At 39.2% G+C, this 22,425-nt stretch overlaps 1 protein-coding gene across 3 annotated transcripts in view; it reads right to left on the bottom strand.

The window, feature by feature from the left end:
- The window catches only part of rgs6 (regulator of G protein signaling 6), a 160,047-nt gene extending 138,920 nt beyond the window's left edge, over positions 1-21,127 (bottom strand). Inside the window, exon 1 of one of the 3 annotated variants that reach the window (XM_028821925.2) lies at positions 20,759-21,127. Coding sequence is in view for 2 of the 3 variants with exons in the window: in XM_028821922.2 (XP_028677755.1) it covers positions 20,534-20,585 (52 nt within the window). In the remaining variant the exon portion in view is untranslated. Of the gene's footprint in view, positions 1-20,533; positions 20,712-20,758 lie in introns of those variants that run through there. The other 2 variants (XM_028821922.2, XM_028821923.2) reach the window with 2 other exon arrangements.
- Positions 21,128-22,425: the final 1,298 nt, after the last annotated feature.

Raw genomic sequence — 22,425 nt, 5'->3', positions numbered from 1 at the left:
ATTAATTTAATACTGCTGGATTAATAGTTACACGTGTATACATAAATACAGTTCTCTTTACATATGTAAGTGGAATAAATATTTTGGATTTACGGACGGTTTTACATTATTACGGTATTTTCTCCCGTATTCATGGAATTCGAAGTATTGCAGGCCTTGTAGTGGACGTATCATGCTCTTCAGATCGTGGCACATTATTGTTTGGGCGTCTAGCTAATATTGTTAATTGAATTTATATTGCACATTCATATTTTGAATATTTGATAAGAATTAATAAATATATTTAGAGCATTTTTAATCTGATAGGATGTACGTTTTGGCGAGATGGCAGTTTTTAACATAGAAATCACCTTCAGCTATTCTTGTGAAAAAATAAAAAACGAGAAGGTTGTTTACATTTTGCAAACTCTAACAACAACTTTGTCCATTTTAGAAATACAATGATATAGGTGCAAAATAAGAAAGCTCCATCTTTGCAACTTTTTTGTTGTAATTTGGTTTTACATTTGGAGCCTTCGTTTCTCCTGCCTGTGTCCTTCACACTCCTTTCACAACACTTACAGACAACTTTCCTTGAACTGTGCAGTGTGTGCTGATGACTTTATACGTGGAACCCCGGGTTACGAGTTTAATCCGTTCCAGAACCGAGCTCGTAACCCGATCTGCTCGTAACCCGAACGAATTTTCCCCATTTAAAATAATGGAAATGAGATTAATCTGTTCCAGCCCTCCCAAAAAGTCCCCAAAATATCATAAATAATGGAAAAAACCATGTTTTTAAATAAGAAACAAACATCAAAATACTGTATTAGTAAATATAGTTAAATAAAAGATAAACCAACTTAAGAAAATGTAACCTTACCTTGGCGGCAGACGATTGCAGTTAACGGAGAGCGGCTGAGGAAGGAGGGAGGGAGGGAGGACTAGATACGTACTGGCACGATACGTAGATTACGGTACGGTACACGTACGGTAAAACTAAAACAACACTTTCTTAAACTTCAAACAAAACTAAAATTGCACTTTCTTAATTGCATGAATTGTAAAAAAATAAACTTTCTAAACTTTAGACTGTTTCAGTAAGCATATCTCCTGCCAACTCTTTCTCTTTTATCCACAATAACAGCAGGTTTTCCATTTCTTCGTGGATAGCCGACCTTTGCTGTGTAATTACGGTCATGCCTTTTGCTACTTTTACACTCTTTATGGTCTCCTTTTGCTTTAGTATTGTGCATATTGTGGACGTACTGCGGTCGTAAATTTTGGCGAGTTCCATTACACGCACACCTCTCTCATGCTTTTCTATAATTTCCTGCTTCAACTCGACTGACAGCATCCTTTTCTTCTTGCTGCTGTCCTTTCCACTTCCTACCTTCTTTGAAGACATGGTTAATGCCCAATATGTATGAAACACACACAAAAAAGTTCAAGAAACGTGGATGTACTACGATAAGAAGAGCGATACGTCTTTCCAGCGCGCGGTAACACGTGAGAAGGAAGAGATGCTGTGATACCAGAGAATTGTGGGTAAAAGAGGATTCTGGGTACAAGTACTGTACAGTAGTAGTACGTAGGACAGTAAAGGAATGGTTGGGATAAGCCTTTGAAACGGCTCTGGGTAGAAGGGGTAGAGGTTTCCGGGTAAGAAAGGCGAAGCGGAAACTAGCGGTGACGTATCGGAGCTCGACTTGTAAAACGGGCAGGCCTCGTAAACCGGGCAGAAATTTTGCTCGGATCGCGGCTCGTAAACCGAATTACTCGTATACCGAGCTGCTTGTAAACTGGGGTTCCACTGTATACATATATATATATATATATATATATATATATATATATATATATATATATATATATTGTGGTGCCCGGCGGGCGTCCATGAGGAGTGGAGGAGGGCTTGTGCCTCCTCCAGGACACGAGGGGGCGTCCTCCCTGGTGGCTTTGGGGACCACGGGTACGGAGCTTGGAAGCTCAGCCCTGTAGGGGCCCGTGGTCACCGCCAGGGGGCGCCCCAATGCCTTGGGAGTGTTGGCCCTCAGTACTTCTGCCACACCGGGAAGTACTGGGGGGAAGAAACTTGAGGGCACCCGGTGGACTTCCGGCAACACCTTGGGAGCTTCCGCCACACAGGGGTGTGGCTACGGAGGCCCTAACGATGCACCTGGAGCCCATCCGGGGCACATAAAAAGGGCCGCCTCCCTCCAGTCAAGGCAAGAGTCGGGAGGAAGAAGACGTAGCGTGTTGGAGAGGAGTGGAGGCGGACCAGAGAAAGAGAAAGGCATTGTGTTGTGGCCAGGACTTGTGAAAGGGTGAATGGTGCTTTGGCACTGGATTGTGCACTTTACTGTAAATATAATGTATAATAAACGTGTGTTGGGTGACATGAACGTGTCTGCCTGTCTGTGTCCGAGCCAGTCTCCACAATATATATAATATGTGTGTGTGTGTGTATGTATGTATATAATATATTGTGGCGTACGGCCAGGGTGCCTCCATGGTGGAAGGAGCCTATCCAGAGCATTAACTCCGCCGGAGTGCTAGATGGCATCCCCCCAGGGTTGCGGTGGTGCCTTGGATTCCTGCAGGGCTCCATGGGAGCTGGAGTTTGGAGCAGCCTTGTTGGGTTCCATGGGGAGCCCTGGAGTGCAGCTGTTCTGCCGGACATGCATCAACGAACACCTGGAGAACTTCTGGGTACCTAATAAAAGGAGCCAGCAAACACTACTCGGGGAGCCAGAGTCGGGAGGAGGTGGACAAAGCTTGCCTGGAGGAGTGGAGGACAGAGAAGACAAGACTGTTGTGTTGTGCTTGTGGGAAACGGGGAAGGCGTTTCCCACGAGGGGATAAAGGGGGAAAAAAAAAATAAAAGCATGTGCTTGTACTTGTGCCTCTGCATGTGTCTCTGTCAGGTTTGGGCAGCGGTATGCCTGCCTGGTGGTCCACAATATATATTACTATGGATAGGAATGTCATGTAAATTTCTAACAAATTTAATCCAGGCCAAGGTCATGGTGGGAGATGGAGCCTATTCCAGTAAGCACAGGGTGGCTGTTTATCACTGGGTGAACACCCACCCCCACATACCAAACACAATAGGGCTAATTTAGCATCAACAAATTAACCTAACATGTGTGTCTTTGGGCAGCAGGAGGAACCCCCTGCAGACTTGGGGAGCATGTTCGATTCCTTTGGTAAAACAAAAATAGCCCACAACGTGGATGATTTTCACACATGCTCTTGGCCAGTGTATCAAAGGCAAAGGTGTTATCTGAAACAAATAAAACTATATATTACAAAAACTAAATATTTATTTACTTCATCTGAAGCTTATTATAAATTGGTGTTTACACCATGAAGCTAGGAAAATGGTTAGGGCTTTTGGTGTTGTGGGCTGCTTTCAGAAAGGAATTTGTTTAATAATATTTTGGCATAAAATGCACGCATTTTGCACATTTTGAGTATGCAACAGGATGACTTAACATCGATTATGAGACCTGAGTAACAAAAGATTTGTTTCATGGACTTTTTGATATTGCATTTGTTCACCACTTGCTTCCAGTTAAAGAATACAGTTCGTTAGCTGTGTTCTGCATCAAAACTGGAGGTTAAAATTTTTTCTCTGCTATCACTACAAACTATATAAGGTATGTAACATAAAAAATACCATTTTTGATTAGAGTATTCCTTTAAGAATTGACATGATTGACATTTTCAAAATTATGAAAGGATTTAGTACATTGCATCCTGCAGTTACTTTAAAATGAGTTCAGCAAGAACATGGGGACACAGCTGGAAACTTGTTAAGGGTAAATTTTGCACAAATGTTGGGAAGGTTTTTTTCGCACTGAGAACTACAGACACTTATGCTTTTAATATGTTGGAAGTATCTGTGCATCCATCTAGTTTATATGCTTCTGTCATTCCCAAAGTAGTAATGCATTTTATTACAACAAATGTTTGTAATACACTGTCTGTTGGAATGACAAATGCAAGCATTTTATTACTACATGCATTACAAAATACAGTACATTCTTATAGATGGTGCACTGCAAACGTTAATGCTGAGATCTCTACATTGATTTTTTAGATTTGATAAAAGTTTTTTTTTTCTTTTTAATCTTTAGCTGTCAAGATTATGGCAACACAGTCCTGTTGAGATCACCTAAAAAAGATACAGCTTAGCTGAAGTTTGTTCAAAATGCGTCAGCATGCATATAAAGAAAAAAAAAAAAACAAAACATCCAAACACATTACACCTTTTGAAGGATCATTGCCCTTTCGGCCTGTATCCTTTACGGTGTATTTTAAAATATTATTAATTGTTTGTAAAAGCTCTAAACAATCTTAGTCCCTGCATGTACATTCCTGCTTCCCTAGCACTGGTTTGCTTTTTATTTCAAGAGTAATAATAATAATAATAATAAATTTTATTTATATTGCACTTTATATTTTAGCAATCCCAAAGTGCTACAGAACAGCATAAAAGAACTGGTAAGACTGCTTTTTCTGGAATACTTTTCCATTCAATATACATCAGGATAGTATGGTTGAAAAACAAAAAACCTGACTATTCAATTTGGCTTTTTCTTTTTTCTTCCTCGTTTGAGGATCTGCTGTTGTCATTAAGTGCAATTGTTCCACAGATTAGTCGCTAATCACTCCTTTTGTGTGTTTTCTTTTTCCAGTGTTCAGCCAAATTACAGTGCAGATTGTGATGCTGGGAAGAAGCTCTACAAGACTTTTTTTATATTCACATTATGAATAAATGTTGACACATGTTTCTATATTGAAATGGCCAGTGGTTGGGGGGTTTGCTGTTTTGGCATAGATCCTGCAGGTTTATTTTCTCCATCTTCCTCCTTGGCTGGAGCTTGAATTTTCCTGACCTCCATAGCCATCTCGCCATAGTCTTTAGGGTTGTGTGGAACACCGGTAGAAATTTTCAGATATCATTTTTAATGTTGTGAATTTGTCCTTCTGACACAGCGTAGCATATACTGGTACAAATGTGGAGATGAAAGTCCAAACGGGCTTCAGTTTGCTATAGCTAAATTAGAATTTATACAAGTGGTGTATGACCTACATGTCCTAAAACTGACAATGTGTTTGTTTCAGTGATTAATTTTATATTAAAATGTTGCAGAAAATGCATTCTATAACAATAATCGTGGAACGTGGAATTGGATGGCAGTAGGGCTCCAGCTACTTTTGTTTTGTGAATGTTAAAATTTGTATTTTTCTTTATAATCTTAGCAAGTCGACCTGTGAGCGGACATTAGGTGAAAATGCACAGGGGGGTAGGGGGAGAGCTGTGTTTGTGATAAATGGCGCAGTAGGTCAGACGGCTTGACTTGGACCCAGCAAAGCAAAGAAGGTGGCCGGTTTGGCTCAAAAGGCTTGTGAGGACAGCAGTTCCCCTTGAAGAGGATAAGTGGTGTCTTCTGAGGCTAACAGTAGGAATTCTTTTCAAAGTATATTAAATGGCTGCTTTTGTCTATGCGTCAGTCTTTCTTCCTTTGTACCTCCGGTTGTTACATTATATTTCATATGCTGTATAACATGATGATGGAACTTTACATTGTTTTTTTTTCCCATCAAAAGGTAAAACTATCAATTTTTGAAGGGGTCAGTTCAAACTCGTCCCATTACTGCACTTTAAACTGTAGAATGTGTAGATTTGAATTTTGCAAATGTTAAAAAAAATGAGCAACTAAAAATTATTTAGAAATGGAAAGAAATTCTGAAAATAAAGTACTACAAAACCAACGACAATTATCCTGTACTGTCAACAAAAAATAAATATGTGATGTGATGTATATGTTGCAGATATTTTCCACAATCTATGCTAATAATTAAAAGGTAGCCCAGCAAGAACCAAAGAGCAAAATAAGCACAATAAGCTTAGGGCACCAAATTATAAGGGGCAGCACTGGGTTTTTGTAAAAGTATGAGAAAACCTTAAGTACGTAGAACATAAGCAAGAGTAAGCATTATTTCTACATCTGTTGATCCATGCATGTTGAAATGCTACATATATACAAGGCTAGAAAGTCATGGAATAAAAGATGTTTTGTTTGGTGCAAATAAGGATATTTCTTCATTAGAATCTTTTTTTTTTTAAATTGTCCACTAAGATTGATTTCTGTAGAGTAAAGATTTTGAAAACTGAAAAGTATGCTCTTGAGATCACTTCATTTCAGTTGTGTGACAAGTGTGAAAAGCTTTCTTCAGTTGCCTGGGTTGTAGGGCTTGGTTTGATTGCTTTTGCTGAGGTAGGATTCAGTCAGTGGAAAAGGACATTTTCTTTGGTTTGACTTTGTTTAGTTTTTCTTTATGTTTATAGAGGGGTTTTGAAAGGCAATCTTAAAGTCTAGTTAGAGTTGCTTGTTTTTTGTTCAGTGAGAAACCAGAGGAATTTGGAAGAATAGCTCTTTAAATGCGTAATTTTTATACTTGGTCTTGTTTCATTTGTATAGTCTATACAGTACACATTTCCCAAGGCTATTTGTCTTAAAAGGCATGTGCAGTATATGTTTATTTCTTATTCAGATATCCTTTTTATTAGTTTGCAAAGTACAGATATTTTGGATTTACTTCACTTGATTAAAACGGTCCTTATGAAAAGAAACATTTATAGTGGAACTAGTTACTGTTACCCTATGAAACTGGGTCTGCAGAAGCACTTGAACAGGATTCAATTTGAAAAGTACATGCATGTATATTGTGATGTACTGTATACTGTAACCGCCATCATTTAATTATATCGTAATTTTGGCCAGGCCATACCACCCACCCTGGCCGTTGTTTTACAAAAAGTCCCTAAATAATTGTTCTTTAGCATCTTTTAATGCTCTTGATTTATCAGTTGCTATTGTTAACCACTTTGAGCTACATTTATACATGAAAATGTGCTACACAATTAAATGTTAGTAAGTGGCTTACGTGGCTACAGTAACAGAATAAATGAAGTCTCTCCAGTGAGCGCAGAGAGCAAACTGCAAAACTGACAGATGTGCTTCGTGGATTTTGACAGCCTGCCAGTCGTCTTTAGAGACAAGTTTGAAGTCAGTAATTCAGAATGGCATGACTTGGTTAAAGCGACTGTATTGGTAAAGGAGGGGGGAAAAAAACCAAATACGACGTGCATTGTGTCTAATTATTACTAGTGAGCCTTTTAAGTTTATCTTGAAATTAGCAATTTATTATGTGGAGCATTCAAATAATTTATTGAATGGCAATCCAGTTAATCACATTTGAATGTAATTAATTTATAATTGTCTGTTATTAAACTAACTAATGTAATTTTTAATGGTGTAGACATTTAATTAATGTCATTTATGATTAAAATTTAATTATGTGGCTTATAGTTATTTTAGTGTAATGTAATCATAATTTTATAGCTGATTTATTGTAACTTAAATAATGTAGTTTAATGTGTAAACGTTGGATTACAATTCATTTTGTAATTGTTACAATACAAATATATAGTCATTAACTGCATCACACATTTGTCTGCACATAAGCTGTATTAATGAAACATTAACATACAGTGTAGTAGCACTCAGACCTAGTGCCTCTGTGCGTGGAAGTTGCTCTGTTTTCTTATGTTCACATCGTTTTCTTTGGGTATTGTGGTTCCTATTCTGAAGACAGATAGAAAGGCCTTACATTTTAGATAGCTATCAAAAGCTCTATGTAGTAAATATGAAGGGCACTATATAATAGATCTGTATAAAGATAATACTGCATTGACTCCTGAAGTATAATTTGCCTGCAACGCATAACATAAGCCTCAGTACTCAACAGTGAAACTGGCTTAATACAAATTGATGTGGACACTTACAATTTGGCATTGGCACAACAGGTTGCTAGAGGGTGCTGCACTGAAATGGCTCCATGACTGTTTTGTGAAAACATGATTTTAACGGAGGACCAGACGATGAAAGGTAAGACAGGAACAGGGCAAGCTGTTAACCATGAAATTGGACCAATGTCAAGCCAAAACAAACCCCAAATTTGTGGTCAAAATAACGTAGCCATAGAATCAAATATCAGGAAGACTAAGGTTGAACAAGAAAAGCATATAAACGAAGGGAAAATCTGCACTGCTGATGTCACAAATCACACAACCACTGACCTAACATACTAAAAATACAGTGGTGTTGAAAAAAGATGCAAATAAATGTGAACTGTATCAAAACAAAAGCAAAACAAAAAACTAACATCAGAATTGGACTCTGTATCATAAAAACATACTACTTATATAATCATTTATAAATACACCTTTAAACAGGAGTAAAAAATTATAAACAAAACAAAATCACAAAAACGACTTCGTAAGACATACCCTAAACTAGGAAGCAACTCTTTGAATGTTTACGTTAAACCTCAGGCTGAGATAGAAATGGCTTCTACCTGCTAGTGCCTTTCCATCAGGAATCCTGGGTGATTTGGAGAAAAGATTCTTGATAGGGGGGCAGTGTGACCAGACAACAAAAGAGGATGATCATCGAGGGGGATTTAACCTGCCAGGGATGTATGGGCTACTATTTTGTTTTATTTCTTTTTTTCTAGAGTATTTGAGCATTCTGTATATGCAGTAAATATGGCCTCCATTGACCATTTATATTCCATGTCAAAGTGACTTTGCAAGGTACAATTAGTCCTGTGTGCAACATAAATTTAAACAAGTGCCTATGATTATTTTAAATCTATAGTCATTAATTCATTCTGTCATTTTGCTTATACTGATTGCAGTACAGAGTCAAAGAGTCCATAGCCTAACTTGGCAGCACTGGATAAAAAGGCTGGAAATATCCCTGAATGGGACATTGTTGTAAAGGCTTGCAGTGGGCCAATTTAGATGAATCAGTTGGCCTGTCTTTGGAGGAATACTAGATTACCTGGAGAAGAGGGCACATGAGCATGAGAAAACTCTACACTGATAGTGAGCAGGTCAATATTTGGATATAAATCCACTGTACCACCCTAAAAGACTTATTATTATGGAAATTAGCTTTCTTACCAGATTCTTGTTTCTAGTCGTTTAGATTTTATTTATGAACAAAACTTACTTTTACCTTGATTATCCAAAATTAATTTTAGGATTAAAAAAAGTTTCAGGGCTTTTGATGATGATTTGTTTTTAATATATATATATATATATATACAGTATATTTATTTTAGGTAATCTATTTATTAGCTAATTAGCTATTGCTAATTTTATATATACTGTATATACATATATATTATATATATATATACTATATATATATATACTATATATATATATATATATATATATATATATATATATATATATATATATATATATATATATATACAGTGCATCTGGAAAGTATTCACAGCGCATCACTTTTTCCACATTTTGTTATGTTACAGCCATATTCCAAAATGGATTAAATTAATTTTTTTCCTCAGAATTCTACACACAACACCCCATAATGACAACGTGAAAAAAGTTTACTTGAGGTTTTTGCAAATTTATTAAAAATAAAAAAATTGAGAAAGCACATGTACATAAGTATTCACAGCCTTTGCCATGAAGCTCAAAATTGAGCTCAGGTGCATCCTGTTTCCCCTGATCATCCTTGAGATGTTTCTGCAGCTTAATTGGAGTCCACCTGTGGTAAATTCAGTTGGTTGGACATGATTTGGAAAGGCACACACCTGTCTATATAAGGTCCCACAGTTGACAGTTCATGTCAGAGCACAAACCAAGCATGAAGTCAAAGGAATTGTCTGTAGACCTCTGAGACAGGATTGTCTCGAGGCACAAATCTGGGGAAGGTTACAGAAAAATTTCTGCTGCTTTGAAGGTCCCAATGAGCACAGTGGCCTCCATCATCTGTAAGTGGAAGAAGTTCAAAACCACCAGGACTCTTCCTAGAGCTGGCTGGCCATCTAAACTGAGCGATCGGGGGAGAAGGGCCTTAGTCAGGGAGATGACCAAGAACCCGATGGTCACTCTGTCAGAGGTCGTCTGTGGAGAGAGGAGAACCTTCCAGAAGGACAACCATCTCTGTAGCAATCCACCAATCAGGCCTGTATGGTAAAGTGGCCAGACGGAAGCCACTCCTTAGTAAAAGGCACATGGCAGCCCGCCTGGAGTTTGCCAAAAGGCACCTGAAGGACTCTCAGACCATGAGAAAGGAAATTCTCTGGTCTGATGAGACAAAGATTGAACTCTTTGGTGTGAATGCCAGGCGTCATGTTTGGAGGAAACCAGGCACCGCTCATCACCAGGCCAATACCATCCCTACAGTGAAGCATGGTGGTGGCAGAATCATGCTGTGGGGATGTTTTTCAGCGGCAGGAACTGGGAGACTGGTCAGGATAAAGGAAAAGATGACTGCAGCAATGTACAGAGACATCCTGGATGAAAACCTGCTCCAGAGCGCTCTTGACCTCAGACTGGGGCGACGGTTCATCTTTCAGCAGGACAACAACCCTAAGCACACAGCCAAGATATCAAAGGAGTGGCTTCAGGACAACTCTGTGAATGTCCTTGAGTGGCCCAGCCCGAGCCCAGACTTGAATCTGATTGAACATCTCTGGAGAGATCTTAAAATGGCTGTGCACCGACGCTTCCCATCCAGCCTGATGGAGCTTGAGAGGTGCTGCAAAGAGGAATGGGCGAAACTGGCCAAGGATAGGTGTGCCAAGCTTGTGGCATCATATTCAAAAAGACTTGAGGCTGTAATTGCTGCCAAAGGTGCATCGACAAAGTATTGAGCAAAGGCTGTGAATACTTATGTACATGGGATTTCTCAGTTTTTTTATTTTTAATAAATTTGCAAAAACCCCAAGTAAACTTTTTTCACGTTGTCATTATGGGGTGTTGTGTGTATAATTCTGAGGAAAAAAAATGAATTTAATCCATTTTGGAATAAGGCTGTAACATAACAAAATGTGGAAAAAGTGAAGTGCTGTGAATACTTTCCGGATGCACTGTAATATATATATGCAGCAGGTTGGAGAATGGATGGATGGATATATATAGTTCAGCTAGTTCCCGAATTGGCCAGCCATTTTGCATTTTGGCCGCGAGGTGAGGCCAAAGTCCGAATTACTAGAAATGACCAGTGTATATGCTACTTTGGCTGGCCATTTCGCGAAGTGGCGAGAACTCCCTGGCCAAAATCCGTTGCGCTGATGCAAGCCTGTCCGCTCAAAGTGCGAAGATGCTTAAAAACTTTCAGATGCAGATTCAGAAGTGAGTTTTCCATTCTGCATGAGAAACTGCTCAAGACGGGTCTTGTTCAGAAAGCAGACACCACTTTAGACAGCCTTCCCCTTGCCCAAACACTAACCTTAAGGTCAATAAAATAAGTCCCTGATGTTAAGTCACTATTTTAGGGCAAACATGATAACAGAAATGTGAAACCTACTTGTATACCTAATCTTAATTATTGTGAAACAACCAAGCGGCATCCGCTTTCTGAACAAGAGCCGCCAAGGCTACACTCAATGCAATTGCACTATTAAGTGCGCAACAAATCGCTGCTCATGCCTTTTTTCTTCTGACATTGGCTGATTGGCCCGTGCCATTTCGCAAACTGGCTGGCCAAATCCCGAAATCGAGGAAAAGATTGGACATTGGCCGGTCAATTTACAGTGACATTGGCCATTTCCTGATTTGGCCGGCCACTTCCCGCTCTGGCTGATTTTGGGTTTTGGCCGTAACATATATATAAATTAATAGGAGTTACACAGTGTGCCATAGATTCTGCATTAATCAATGACTTACTAAAACAGCCAGCTATGGAGTGCGGTGATTCTGTCAGTGTTATAAAAAAAGTCAGGGCTGGGGAAAAAGGCTGGAAGATGAAGATGAAGCTGTAGGAAGTTAGGGGGTCAAAGCTGCAAAAAAGTGAAACATTGTTTGCCAAAGTCCAGTAATTCTTACAATGAGATTTGTTTTGGTGTGGAAAACAGACATGGACAGTAACACATCGTTATATTATGTACCGGCGCCCCACAAAATGGTGATGACTGAAAAAAATAAAATAAAATAAAATGAACGCTAAGAACACATTCATAAATAATACAAATTAATCACACACTTAAATCCTGTTTGGATGTGATTAGTTTTTCACAAGGAGTTGGGGTAAAGTATTTATTACTGGAGGACCTCCAGCCACTGTAGAAAAACTCTCACTGTTCCATTCCATTTGAACTAGTATGGTGCTGAGGTGTTCTCCTGTTGCAAGATTGTGCTTGGGCAATAATTTGGGATTCTGAGGCAGTTTGTCATGCGATGGCCGCAGCATATTACTCAAAAAATAGAATTTTACTGATTTGTAGATTAACACAGTGGTAGTTTAACCCAGAGTTATTTTTTGCATTAGGTGTAAAACTAATAATGTCCATATACCTGTAGGTCTTTAGAATCAAGAGAAAAGTAAAAAAAGAAGTGAAAAAATGAATGTTGTGCTAAACACATTCATAACAAAACTGTTCTAGATGATTTCCTACATCATTTTTTTTTTAAATCTGAAAATGTTTGTAAAGACTAATTAGAATATGAAATATAAAGAAACATATTTTGTGCCATTTTTGTTGGCACTACCAGAACTAATGTTGTGCTCTTCATGAGGTCTGAACACCTCACAAGCCACAAGCAGAAATTCCACAAATAAAGTATGTACGTGACTCTGCCTAGTTGACAATTGCACCTTTAAATTCCTATCCTTTGTGACCACCCTCTCCACATTGGCAAAAATCAGTAACCCCTGTGATGTCATAGGTGCTTAGAAGGGAGCCTGTTAACTTGAGGAAGAATCTCTAACGGTACCCAAAAACATGCATTGGCCACTAAAAACCTGGGATGTCTAGAGTAATGTTAGGAAGCTTGATAGTGTTTGGCATGCTCCAAGTCCTAATATCACGGTAATAAGAATAAATTGTTCACACAAAGTTTAGACTTGATTGAAATGTAAATTGAGCTACAAACCCTATAAACCTGATTCATGTTTTATTTCAGCAGTGTTTTTTCAGAAAGTTTCCCTAAAACCACTTGAGGAATTTCCTGACTACCTTCAGATCTGTTCTGTATCTGGAACCTATACCAATGGAGGAACATTGAGGTAATGTAAACATTTGGTCATTGTTTTGACAGGGAATGTGTTTAAAATTCTCTCAGTGTTAATTCCTAATTTTTTTCCTTTTTATGAATTATGTGAAGTATATTTCTGTATTTGCTTTTTTGATTTAAGATTATTTTCAATTATTTGAAAGTAATCGATGTCTTGGTGCCCCACCAGCTTGTTTTTTTATAAGGCCTATTTGTGTATAATTTCTCATGTTTTCGTAAGGAAGTGAAAAAAATAGTTTATCATATAATTGGTCCCAATGGTGACCAGTGCTGCACAATGGCAAACAATGTGAAAAGCATCCATGGAAAAATCTTCTGTTACTCGTGTGGCATAATCCAAGTCAATGTAAAATATATATATTTTTTGGCTACATTATTGTTAAATGCATACTTCTGTAAAGTCAGCTGACATCATAAACAAGAAGGGCTTTCCCATAATGCTCCAAAATCAGCTTCTCCCTCTCATTCATTGGTCAAGAATCCTGTTCTCGGGTCAGAAGTACATTGTAATGGGAGAGCTAACAGGCTACATGGGCTAAGTAACATATAGTAAAAATATCATTTTTTTGGAGTATTCTTTAAAAACTAATAAAGGAATGACTCAAAAACTGAACAGTTTTCTTTAAACTTCATGTTTATTTGACTGGGGGGGTCCTCATTTTTCTTCAGGATTCCTCTCTAAACATATTCCTTCACTATTCTTGACTAGGGATGTGTATTGGCTAGAATGTTGCGATATGATACGTATCATAATACAGGGATTACAATTTAATTTATTGCGAGATATTGCAGTTGTTTTTAAATCTCATTTTAGGAAAACTGTCATAGTATAAATAACATACCCCCTTATGCATAAAATCTGAGTAAAAAAGTTTACTTTTTATGCAGTTAGAACAGTGGGATATGCAACTGCATTTATCAAAGTCACTGTTACTTCAGAAAATCATAGCATTATTTTTTGTGCGATGTGAGCAAAGGAATTAACATGTGCCTAATTCAGTAAAAAAAGTTAAAGTGCTTGTACTTTAAGATCCTGCTTTAAAAGTTCACAGTATGCCACAGTATTTCTTTCTTCTGGATTCCGCCATTGGTGGTGACGTTACTAGTCAGCTAGGTTCACTAATGCTAACAATAGCGGTGTGCCCTTATGCTACTTCCTGTCTCAGTTTATGTGGCTAGGTTAGCTGAAGATAGATTACAGCACGCTATCTAGCATTCAGGGGTTTAAACACAACACAAAATGAAGCACAGTGTGCCATGAATCTTTGCATGTAAATTATTATTTAAAAATCGATACCATGTTTTGAGAACCTATAAGGTACCACAAAACATAATATTGCAATACTCAAGTGTATCTATTTTTTGTTATACCCCTATTCTTTACTACTCTTGGGATCGACTTTCTGATTTGGTTGCACCTCTGCCACTCAGGATTTAATCCTAACTTGTTTTTGTCATCCCTCCTGATAAATGGATGCATCTTTGTCAGTAATATACCCCCTTGTCAAAACTTTCTTTTTCTGCTAGAATTATTCCAGTTTTTCCGGCACTGTAGTGCTTTTTGGAATTCATGAAGTGGGACAAGAAAATCTAGCTGCCCAATTATAGACAAGAGACAGGAAAATGAAGTGTAAAAAGGAGGGATTTCAAGTTAGAATTAGCTGTCTGATTTTATAAAAAGAAATTAAGACATAATTTGCCTTGTCATAGTTCATTGTGTCTGCTTCTTTGAGTGTCACATTGGGGACACCCCATTAAACCCAGCAAACACAGATGACCTCCATGAAAGAGATGGCTAATCATTTAACCCTCAGGCACATAAACTCTGTTATCAGGCTAGCAGTAGCTGCACAATTTCAAATGCAGATTCCTTTCCCGTTTTGTTTAAGCGTCATGGTTTATTTTGTATGTTTAGCATTATTGCAAGTCATGGTTGGTATTTTTTTCTGTGTCTTTGTCTCAATATTCCAGGAGCACAACCATCGAAGAGTCTCCTCATTTCCTCTCTCTCACTTGATTTGCTATCCTGCTTGTTGGAAATTTGCACAGCCTTGTCGTGCACTCTCATCAGTTACAGCTCGGCCTATTTCTGTCAACATCCTTCACACCGTCGTCGATCTTTTAATAATGCGCACACGGCAGCACCACTTCCACACCTCTAATGCAGGTCATTCTTTCTGCAGTTCACCAATCTAGCTTGCTTTTTATCCTGTTATTTTTTTTTTTTTCGTTTTTTCCTGCATGCTCAATTGACAAATCTAGAACAATGTAAAGATATCATTTGTGTTCTTTTATATTGGACAGCTTAGCTTCATGACCCTCATAATCACACATTTTCGCAATGAGTGTTGTTTTAGGAGCATAAAGGATAAAGAAATTTTAGTATTTCAGAAATCCTAAATAACACTGTAGTATGTAAATTAATATTTGCTTTTAATACCAGCCCAACTGTTGAAAGGCATGGGGTAAGACCTGATTTTGCTGTAAATTATGCATGATATAAACGCTAGCATAGTTCAACTATTTTGGGAGCAGCAGGGAGAGAGGTGAGTACTTACAGAGTGCCTCAATACCCCATTGTCCACAGAAAGTTCAGAAAAATTGGAGATTAAAACATTTGAACATGTATTTCTCCAAGGTGAATATTTGTAAACTTCATTTTCTTTCTTGCTAATGTGAATCTCAAAAAAGAAAATTCAACTGAATTAACCTATAATATGTTGTTCCTGTAAAAGACAAATATATTACTTTTACAATTCAAAAATAGGTATGAAGAGCAAATTACTGCATGTCAATCAAATCAGGTAAATTTGCTTTCCTTCTCACTCCAGTCAATGCATTCTCTTCAACATTCTAGAAATTTGAAGTTTCCCTTTTGGTAAAACTTAGTTTTTGTTGTGTGTAAAGAACAACAAACTACTGTCTTGTTGATTTTCACACATCAGTTCTCACTTTTGAGCTCATCAGTTATTACTTTATTGTTTATAACAGCAGTTCATGGTTGACCACTACAGGGCTCATCACCAGTGTCTGCATTCTGCAGGCTTTAATCGTGGTAGTCCACTAGTAATCACCATTGTTTGTGTTTGCATCTTTAATTTTGGCAGCCCACAAACGATCACAACGAGGCTGACCACTGATGTTAGTGTTCCTGTCTCTTCAGCCCACAAGTGATGGCTACAGGGCTGATCATTGATGTCTGTTTTCCAGTATTTAATAGTACCCATTCATGGATGACAGCTAGGGAACTGGGGTCTGTATTCCTGTCATTAATAGTAGGTTGGCCACGGGTAACAGCCAGTGGCATTACTAGTTTTGTATTCTGGGGTTGGTGTTTGGTTAATTAGGGAGGGTAGCTAAATTCTAAATCAGGCAAAACTTTATTTTTACTGATTTATTTATTTTTCTTTGTGTGGACAATTCCCAATCCCTGCTGACCTGTAGCCATTCCCCTGTTGACAACTCTGGGGTGGATCACTGATTTCTGTGTTCCCATCTTAAAGTGGTTTCAGCATCATCAGACACTGCTGGCATCTATGCTGGTGTCTCAGTATGTATGTTGAAACCGTTGCTGGGATTTGCTCTTTAACGAGACATTTCTAACACCATGTACTGCCCAGGTGACTTGCACTTTAACCATTATCTCACAGTGAACTACTCCCTTCTGGTTAAGGCAGGTCATGATATTCCATTCATGCTATGTGGTTATGATAAGTTATGATTCCACACATTTCAGTATTGTCAGGCATTTCTTGGCAATTGTAATTATTTTTGCGAGTTTCATATATTTATATTCTAAAATGAGATGAAGTATAAGAAAGATTGGATGCAAGTTATTATGAATTTCTCCTTTTACTGCGTAGGAAACTTTGCTACTCCTATACTAAAGCATTTTAATAGTGGGGCTTGATTCCTTCTTTGCACCCAGCACTCCTAGAATAGGCTAAAACACTCTATGACCATTAAGTGAGTTCACATAATGGACAGATGAATGGACAGTTGACTCAATGTTTATTGTTCTTTCATTCATTTTTCTTATAGCTCCCAACCACACTATTTGTGGAGTAGTAAGTCTAAAATTCAAATGATTCCACCTTCAGCCAAACCCAAGCTGGAAAAGGCAATAATCCAAGTCATAACGCGTGAGAGATTTAAACAGCAGCGAGGGCCATGATACTCCATTCCCTGAAAGAAGACCACTGGTCAGTCTGAAGTAACCAGCATTATGTAGCATCACACATTCAGTAAACAGGAGAGCTAAGAAGATGAGTGAGGATTAGACAATGCAAGAAACAGTCATAAGAAAATAAGTGGTGTGGTATAGCGGGTCCGCGGCTTCAAAATTAAAAAGGGCCAGGTTTTAATCTGTATAGCCGTGTCGTTCTCCGCGGGCGCGATTGCACGACCGCGGGGAGTTAATGAGGTAGTTGGAGCGAGTCACACCTGCACGTGTGAGTGCGTTCGTTCTCAATTGCTTCATTGGCTTCCTGCGGCGTGTGATTAAGGCGCTGTGGCCACGGGGAGACGGGGCTATATATACAGTTCGACATCAGGAAAATGGAGAGATAGATAGATGGATAGATTGATCGAGGAAATGACAGAGGAAAAAAAGAGGTGGAAGGCAGTCTTAGCAGCTACGATCTGGCCACCTGTAAGGGGGAGACAGCACAAGCTGGAGCCATGCGAAGGAGCGTTAGGTTGTGGTGCTCTAGGGGCTAGTTCGCCCCATTGAATGTTCTATTGGAGTGGGGTGAGCAAGGCAGGTGTCCTCCTGAGGGATCTGAGGAGTGACTGTGTGAGCGCAAAGGATGAAGGGAGGAGAGCCAACCTCGGATGGTCTGGCAGTGATGTCCTTAATGGAAGCCAAGACAGAGGTTGGCCGAAAGGAGCTCGTGGCTGTTGGGTCTCCGCCAGCTGCGGGAGTTATGGGTGAACCGGGGAGAATGAGAGACGGAGGTGTGCTAAGACCGGGAAGAGTGAGACTGCATCTTTAACCTCGGATTTTATCGGATTTATTTATTGTTGTTTTTATCCCCACTGAACACTTGTTTTTATAAATATTTATTGAAACCAGATGCACTGCACTTTTTGTTTGGATACTTTTGATTTTTGTTTAATAAAAGCACTTTGGCACTTTTTGGAAATATCCCTTGGCTTCATTTGAGAAGTGTGCTCATTTGTCAGCTCATCTCGGTGACATTACCGACAGTGTCGGGTTCAGGGCTCCCTGTAAGGGCGATGGGAGCTTGGAGCGGACCTGCATCGTCACAAGTGGATCCTGATGCTAAAAAGTGCATTTCATAAGAATAAATTGAATTGAACAGAATGAATAAACAAGTGAATCAATCAATCAACATATTAGCAATAAACAAAAGTGAATGTAGTTTAGATAAAAAGATTAAAATAATGAAAAAAGTTAAACAAGGAAAAAATTGTACATATAAACAAAAAGGCATAGCATTTGACATCTGGACCACACTGTTATTTGAATCCATTAGAGTTGGACCATATGTATTTTGGTCAAAATCAAATTTTGGCCATTTTTCTTTATTCTTAACAGAAAAGTAGACCACAAGTGAACAAGCCAATGGGATAACCATTATTTGATACAGTGCCTCTCATGCAGCACCCCATGTTGATTAACCTTGTTAGATGGTTCAGTCACTCTCTCCATTTTTCTTTATTTTATACAGGCAGCAGCACCTGGCATTACCTGGGTAAATAATTTTAAGGCAGAACTATCTAAAGTCAATCAATTGCGTTTCTTAAAGTGGACCTTCCCACTGACAAGTTAGTTTGATTTAATTCATTTCAGGTTCCAAATCCAGGAAAAGGCACTGTCCCTAGAACTCGCTGTAGTAAAAATGAAACTTTAGCTATCCCTGGGTCAAACTTTAGCATTCCAAAGTAGCTCAGTTTCTCTGGGATATATCTGAAAACTGTTGTTGAGATTGGACCAAGGGCGTGGCATTGTATAAAGAATAAACACAACACAATGAACTTTGTACATTAGGTAGCCAATTTCTCTCTAGCCATTCAAAGTGGCAATCATCTGTCTGTCTGTCGATTTTTTTTAAACTGTTTTTCATATTACAGAATTACATGGAGATAGAGCTTATCTCCACAAAATTATATGCCATTCGGAAGCCACACAAGGATGGGAGTTCAGTCTGGGTCCCTATAGCAGTGTGGTTTCTGCATTAACTAGTGTGCCATTAATTAGTTAATTTATTATTTTCTTATGAAGGTCCCTGAAGCCATTGCAATAACCATTATACTGCTACCTAAGAACAGCAAATGAATGCAGAAACATACAAACAATGATTCACTTGTAAAATTGAACTTGATTCCACATTATATAGCACCTTTTATGTGAGTGTTGAGAAGTCAGTCAGTTAGTCAGTCATCCATCTGCTCTACATTTTTAGACCCACTTGTTCCACTGCAACTTTTCAGGAAGCCAAAGCCTGCCATGGAAACTTCTTGTAGGGGTTTTGAACGTAAATATGTGAAGCTGTGTGGGGTAGAGCTAACCGGTGCACAGTATAATACAACACAACTTATTTGTTGTATAGTGCTATTCACTGACTTCAGGCGCAGAACGCTATGAACAATTCTTAGTTAAAAGTACAAGTATAGATTATACTAATCACCAGTATACCACTCATCCATCATAACATCACACAATGTAACATTCTTAGACTTGCTTAACCCAGTCTATCCTGGCAGCATTGGACACAAGATGGGTGTCCACCCTGGATGAGGTGCCAGTCCATTGCAGAAGTGCATCAATTAGTTAATGAACTGTTTTATATCGCACCTTTTTTACTCGACATCACTTTGTGATACGGTCCTTTCAGGTGACCCTCACATTTCAGTGTATAGCACCCTTAAAATGACTATAAGCTCTGGATGTTCAAGAAGTCCCAACACCATTAAATTTTGAGCCCTTTTCCATGTTCTACCAGTCAGACTTCATCTAATGCAGCACCTTTCACGTGAAGTGTCTGGCGTGCAGGTGAGTTACATGACTTGCTCAGTGATCAAGCCATGGGATTTACTCACAAGATAATCCTTATATGGAAAATAACAATCCATAATGTTTCAAATGAAACTCTGTGCAGTGCAAGGAGAGACTTGCAGGCCACAGAATGTCACCTGAGGGAGATTAATTGTGGCAGTGAGTAGAGGCCGCCAATGCATTTTATAAACTCCACATATACAGATAGTGTATCCACTGCTATATTTGCAGTTGGCGGGGTCTTTTATCTCAGGTGACATGCATCTACACATGTGCTGTTTGTCCTGAAAATACTGGTAATTAAGAAAATTAAATGATCTTATTTATTTTTTTAAATCTAGAGAATATAGCTCCCCCCACTCCTCCTGAGAAGCCGTGCTTGTTACCTCCCGTCTCACCGTGTATCCTCATTGCAGGTCCCGGCGCATCTGCTTTCAAGGCACACGGCATGCAATTTGCAGTGCCACCCGTGGGCAGCGTCCCCAAGAGAACCAACTTTAGAGCAGACGGTTCAGCTCTGGCAAGTCAAAGTGCAGTAAAACCAATTCCACTCGCCGAGGCCCCCTATGCGATTCTAACAAATGAGACCCATTCTGCGAGAGCTCAAGTGAAGCATCCATTACCTTGGCAACTACAGGAAAGCCGCGCTCTTCCTCTTTAGCTTACTTTCCTTAGCAACAGCAGAAAGGCAGATTCACAGTCAAGGAAAAAAAAAAAGATGGAAGAAGTGAGTAAGAGTTTGACAAGAAAGAGTCTCCGCCGCTTGCCAGCAGCTCTTTTTGCCTCCCGTGTCCTCTCTGGCTTGGCCTATCAGTGCTGGGAGCTTTAGGGTTTTGTTCCCCCCATTTTAAAAAGCTTGCAGTTGAAGAAGAGCCCAGTGGAGCGCAGGATGTAGCAGGGTCTTCCTAATTAGGCAAGGGTTGGGGGGGAGCTGGGGGGGGGGGGGAGCAGAGACCGCCAGCTACTGTGAGATTCTCTCTGAAATGCCAGGGGTTTTACCGGGAGCGAGGAATTTATCAGCTAGTGAGTGAGAGAGTGTGACTCGACAGTGAGAGAGAGAGAGAGGCGGGGGCTTTAATGCACTACAGCAGCGCCCACTGAGGAAGAAAACAGGGAATTTCTCATTGCAGTAATCTGTTCAGTTATATGGAACACAGAGGTAGCCTCTGGGTGTGATTGATAATAGCTGGATTTGGGTCCAGCTTTGCCGCCTGCGCTGATGAGTTAGGCTCCATCTTCATTAATAAATAATAAGGTTGGGTGTAGTCCATAAGATAGTGGTGAGCATGCTGGACAGTGGTCAGCACTGCTGCTCCGCAAATACAGAAAACAGACATGTTCCAGCCTGGTAAATGGCTTTGTGGAGTTTGCATTTTCTCCCAGTGTCCATGTGGGTTTTGGCTAGGAAAGTTAAAGTGAATTAATGAATTGCTTGGTTGACTACCTAATTAGTGATATTCAAAAAGTGAGCGACTGTGCCTTTTGATAGACATGTCTTCTATACAGAATAGGGTCCAACTGCATAAAGTGGGATCAGAAAGTGGAGATTCATGCTCTCCTCCAGCGAGGACCTGAACATTTTATTATAAGCAAGAGGAAGGTTTTTCCTTAATGGCAGAATGAGAGGTGAGTGGAAATGTAGATGGCCTTTCTAACTGTGTAAGCAAGCTATGTGGATGAGTGGAAGGACTCTGACTCGTGGACTTCAAGGAAGTGCTGGGGTTCCAGATGTGTTGCCTCATTTAATCCTAAGGAAATGCACACTCAATGGTGCAAAAGGTAACAGAAATAAAATGTAGAGGGGATCTTTTCTGGGAGCTCTGTTCTTGTTGCAGTTCAGGTTCAGATTGAGACAACTATCTCTGAGACCTCTGGTCTTTTGTAGTGACTCAACTGGAAGAGGCGGAGCAGGTTGTCCTCACTGAGCATCTTCTTGCTGCTGAAGGTGAAATAAGAGATGGAGTGGTGTTGCTTACCTCAGATAAGCTAGGAAGGTGACCCTCTGACTCACATGCATTGTATACATACAGTTAAATGTTTGTAATATATTAGGTTAATACAGTTAAATTTCTGTGTTACTAACAGCTGGCTCTTGTGTGGATATTTTTTATGCTAATCACAGTCATTTCCCAACATTACAGTATATCTAATAGGAAGTGTAGATCTTCAGCTTTCAAATGCTGGTGACCTTACACAAAAAACATTCCAGCGTGTTTGTTCACTTGGGGCATTGTCTTGTTGCACATCGAATTGCCAAATGTAATAAAGTGCACACCGTTACAGAACAGCT

This window comes from Erpetoichthys calabaricus, chromosome 16, assembly GCF_900747795.2.
Source record: "Erpetoichthys calabaricus chromosome 16, fErpCal1.3, whole genome shotgun sequence".
In the NCBI taxonomy this organism is placed as follows: domain Eukaryota; kingdom Metazoa; phylum Chordata; class Cladistia; order Polypteriformes; family Polypteridae; genus Erpetoichthys; species Erpetoichthys calabaricus.
Note: the sequence above shows the minus strand (reverse complement) of the source record. Positions and strands in the feature narration are given on the sequence as shown.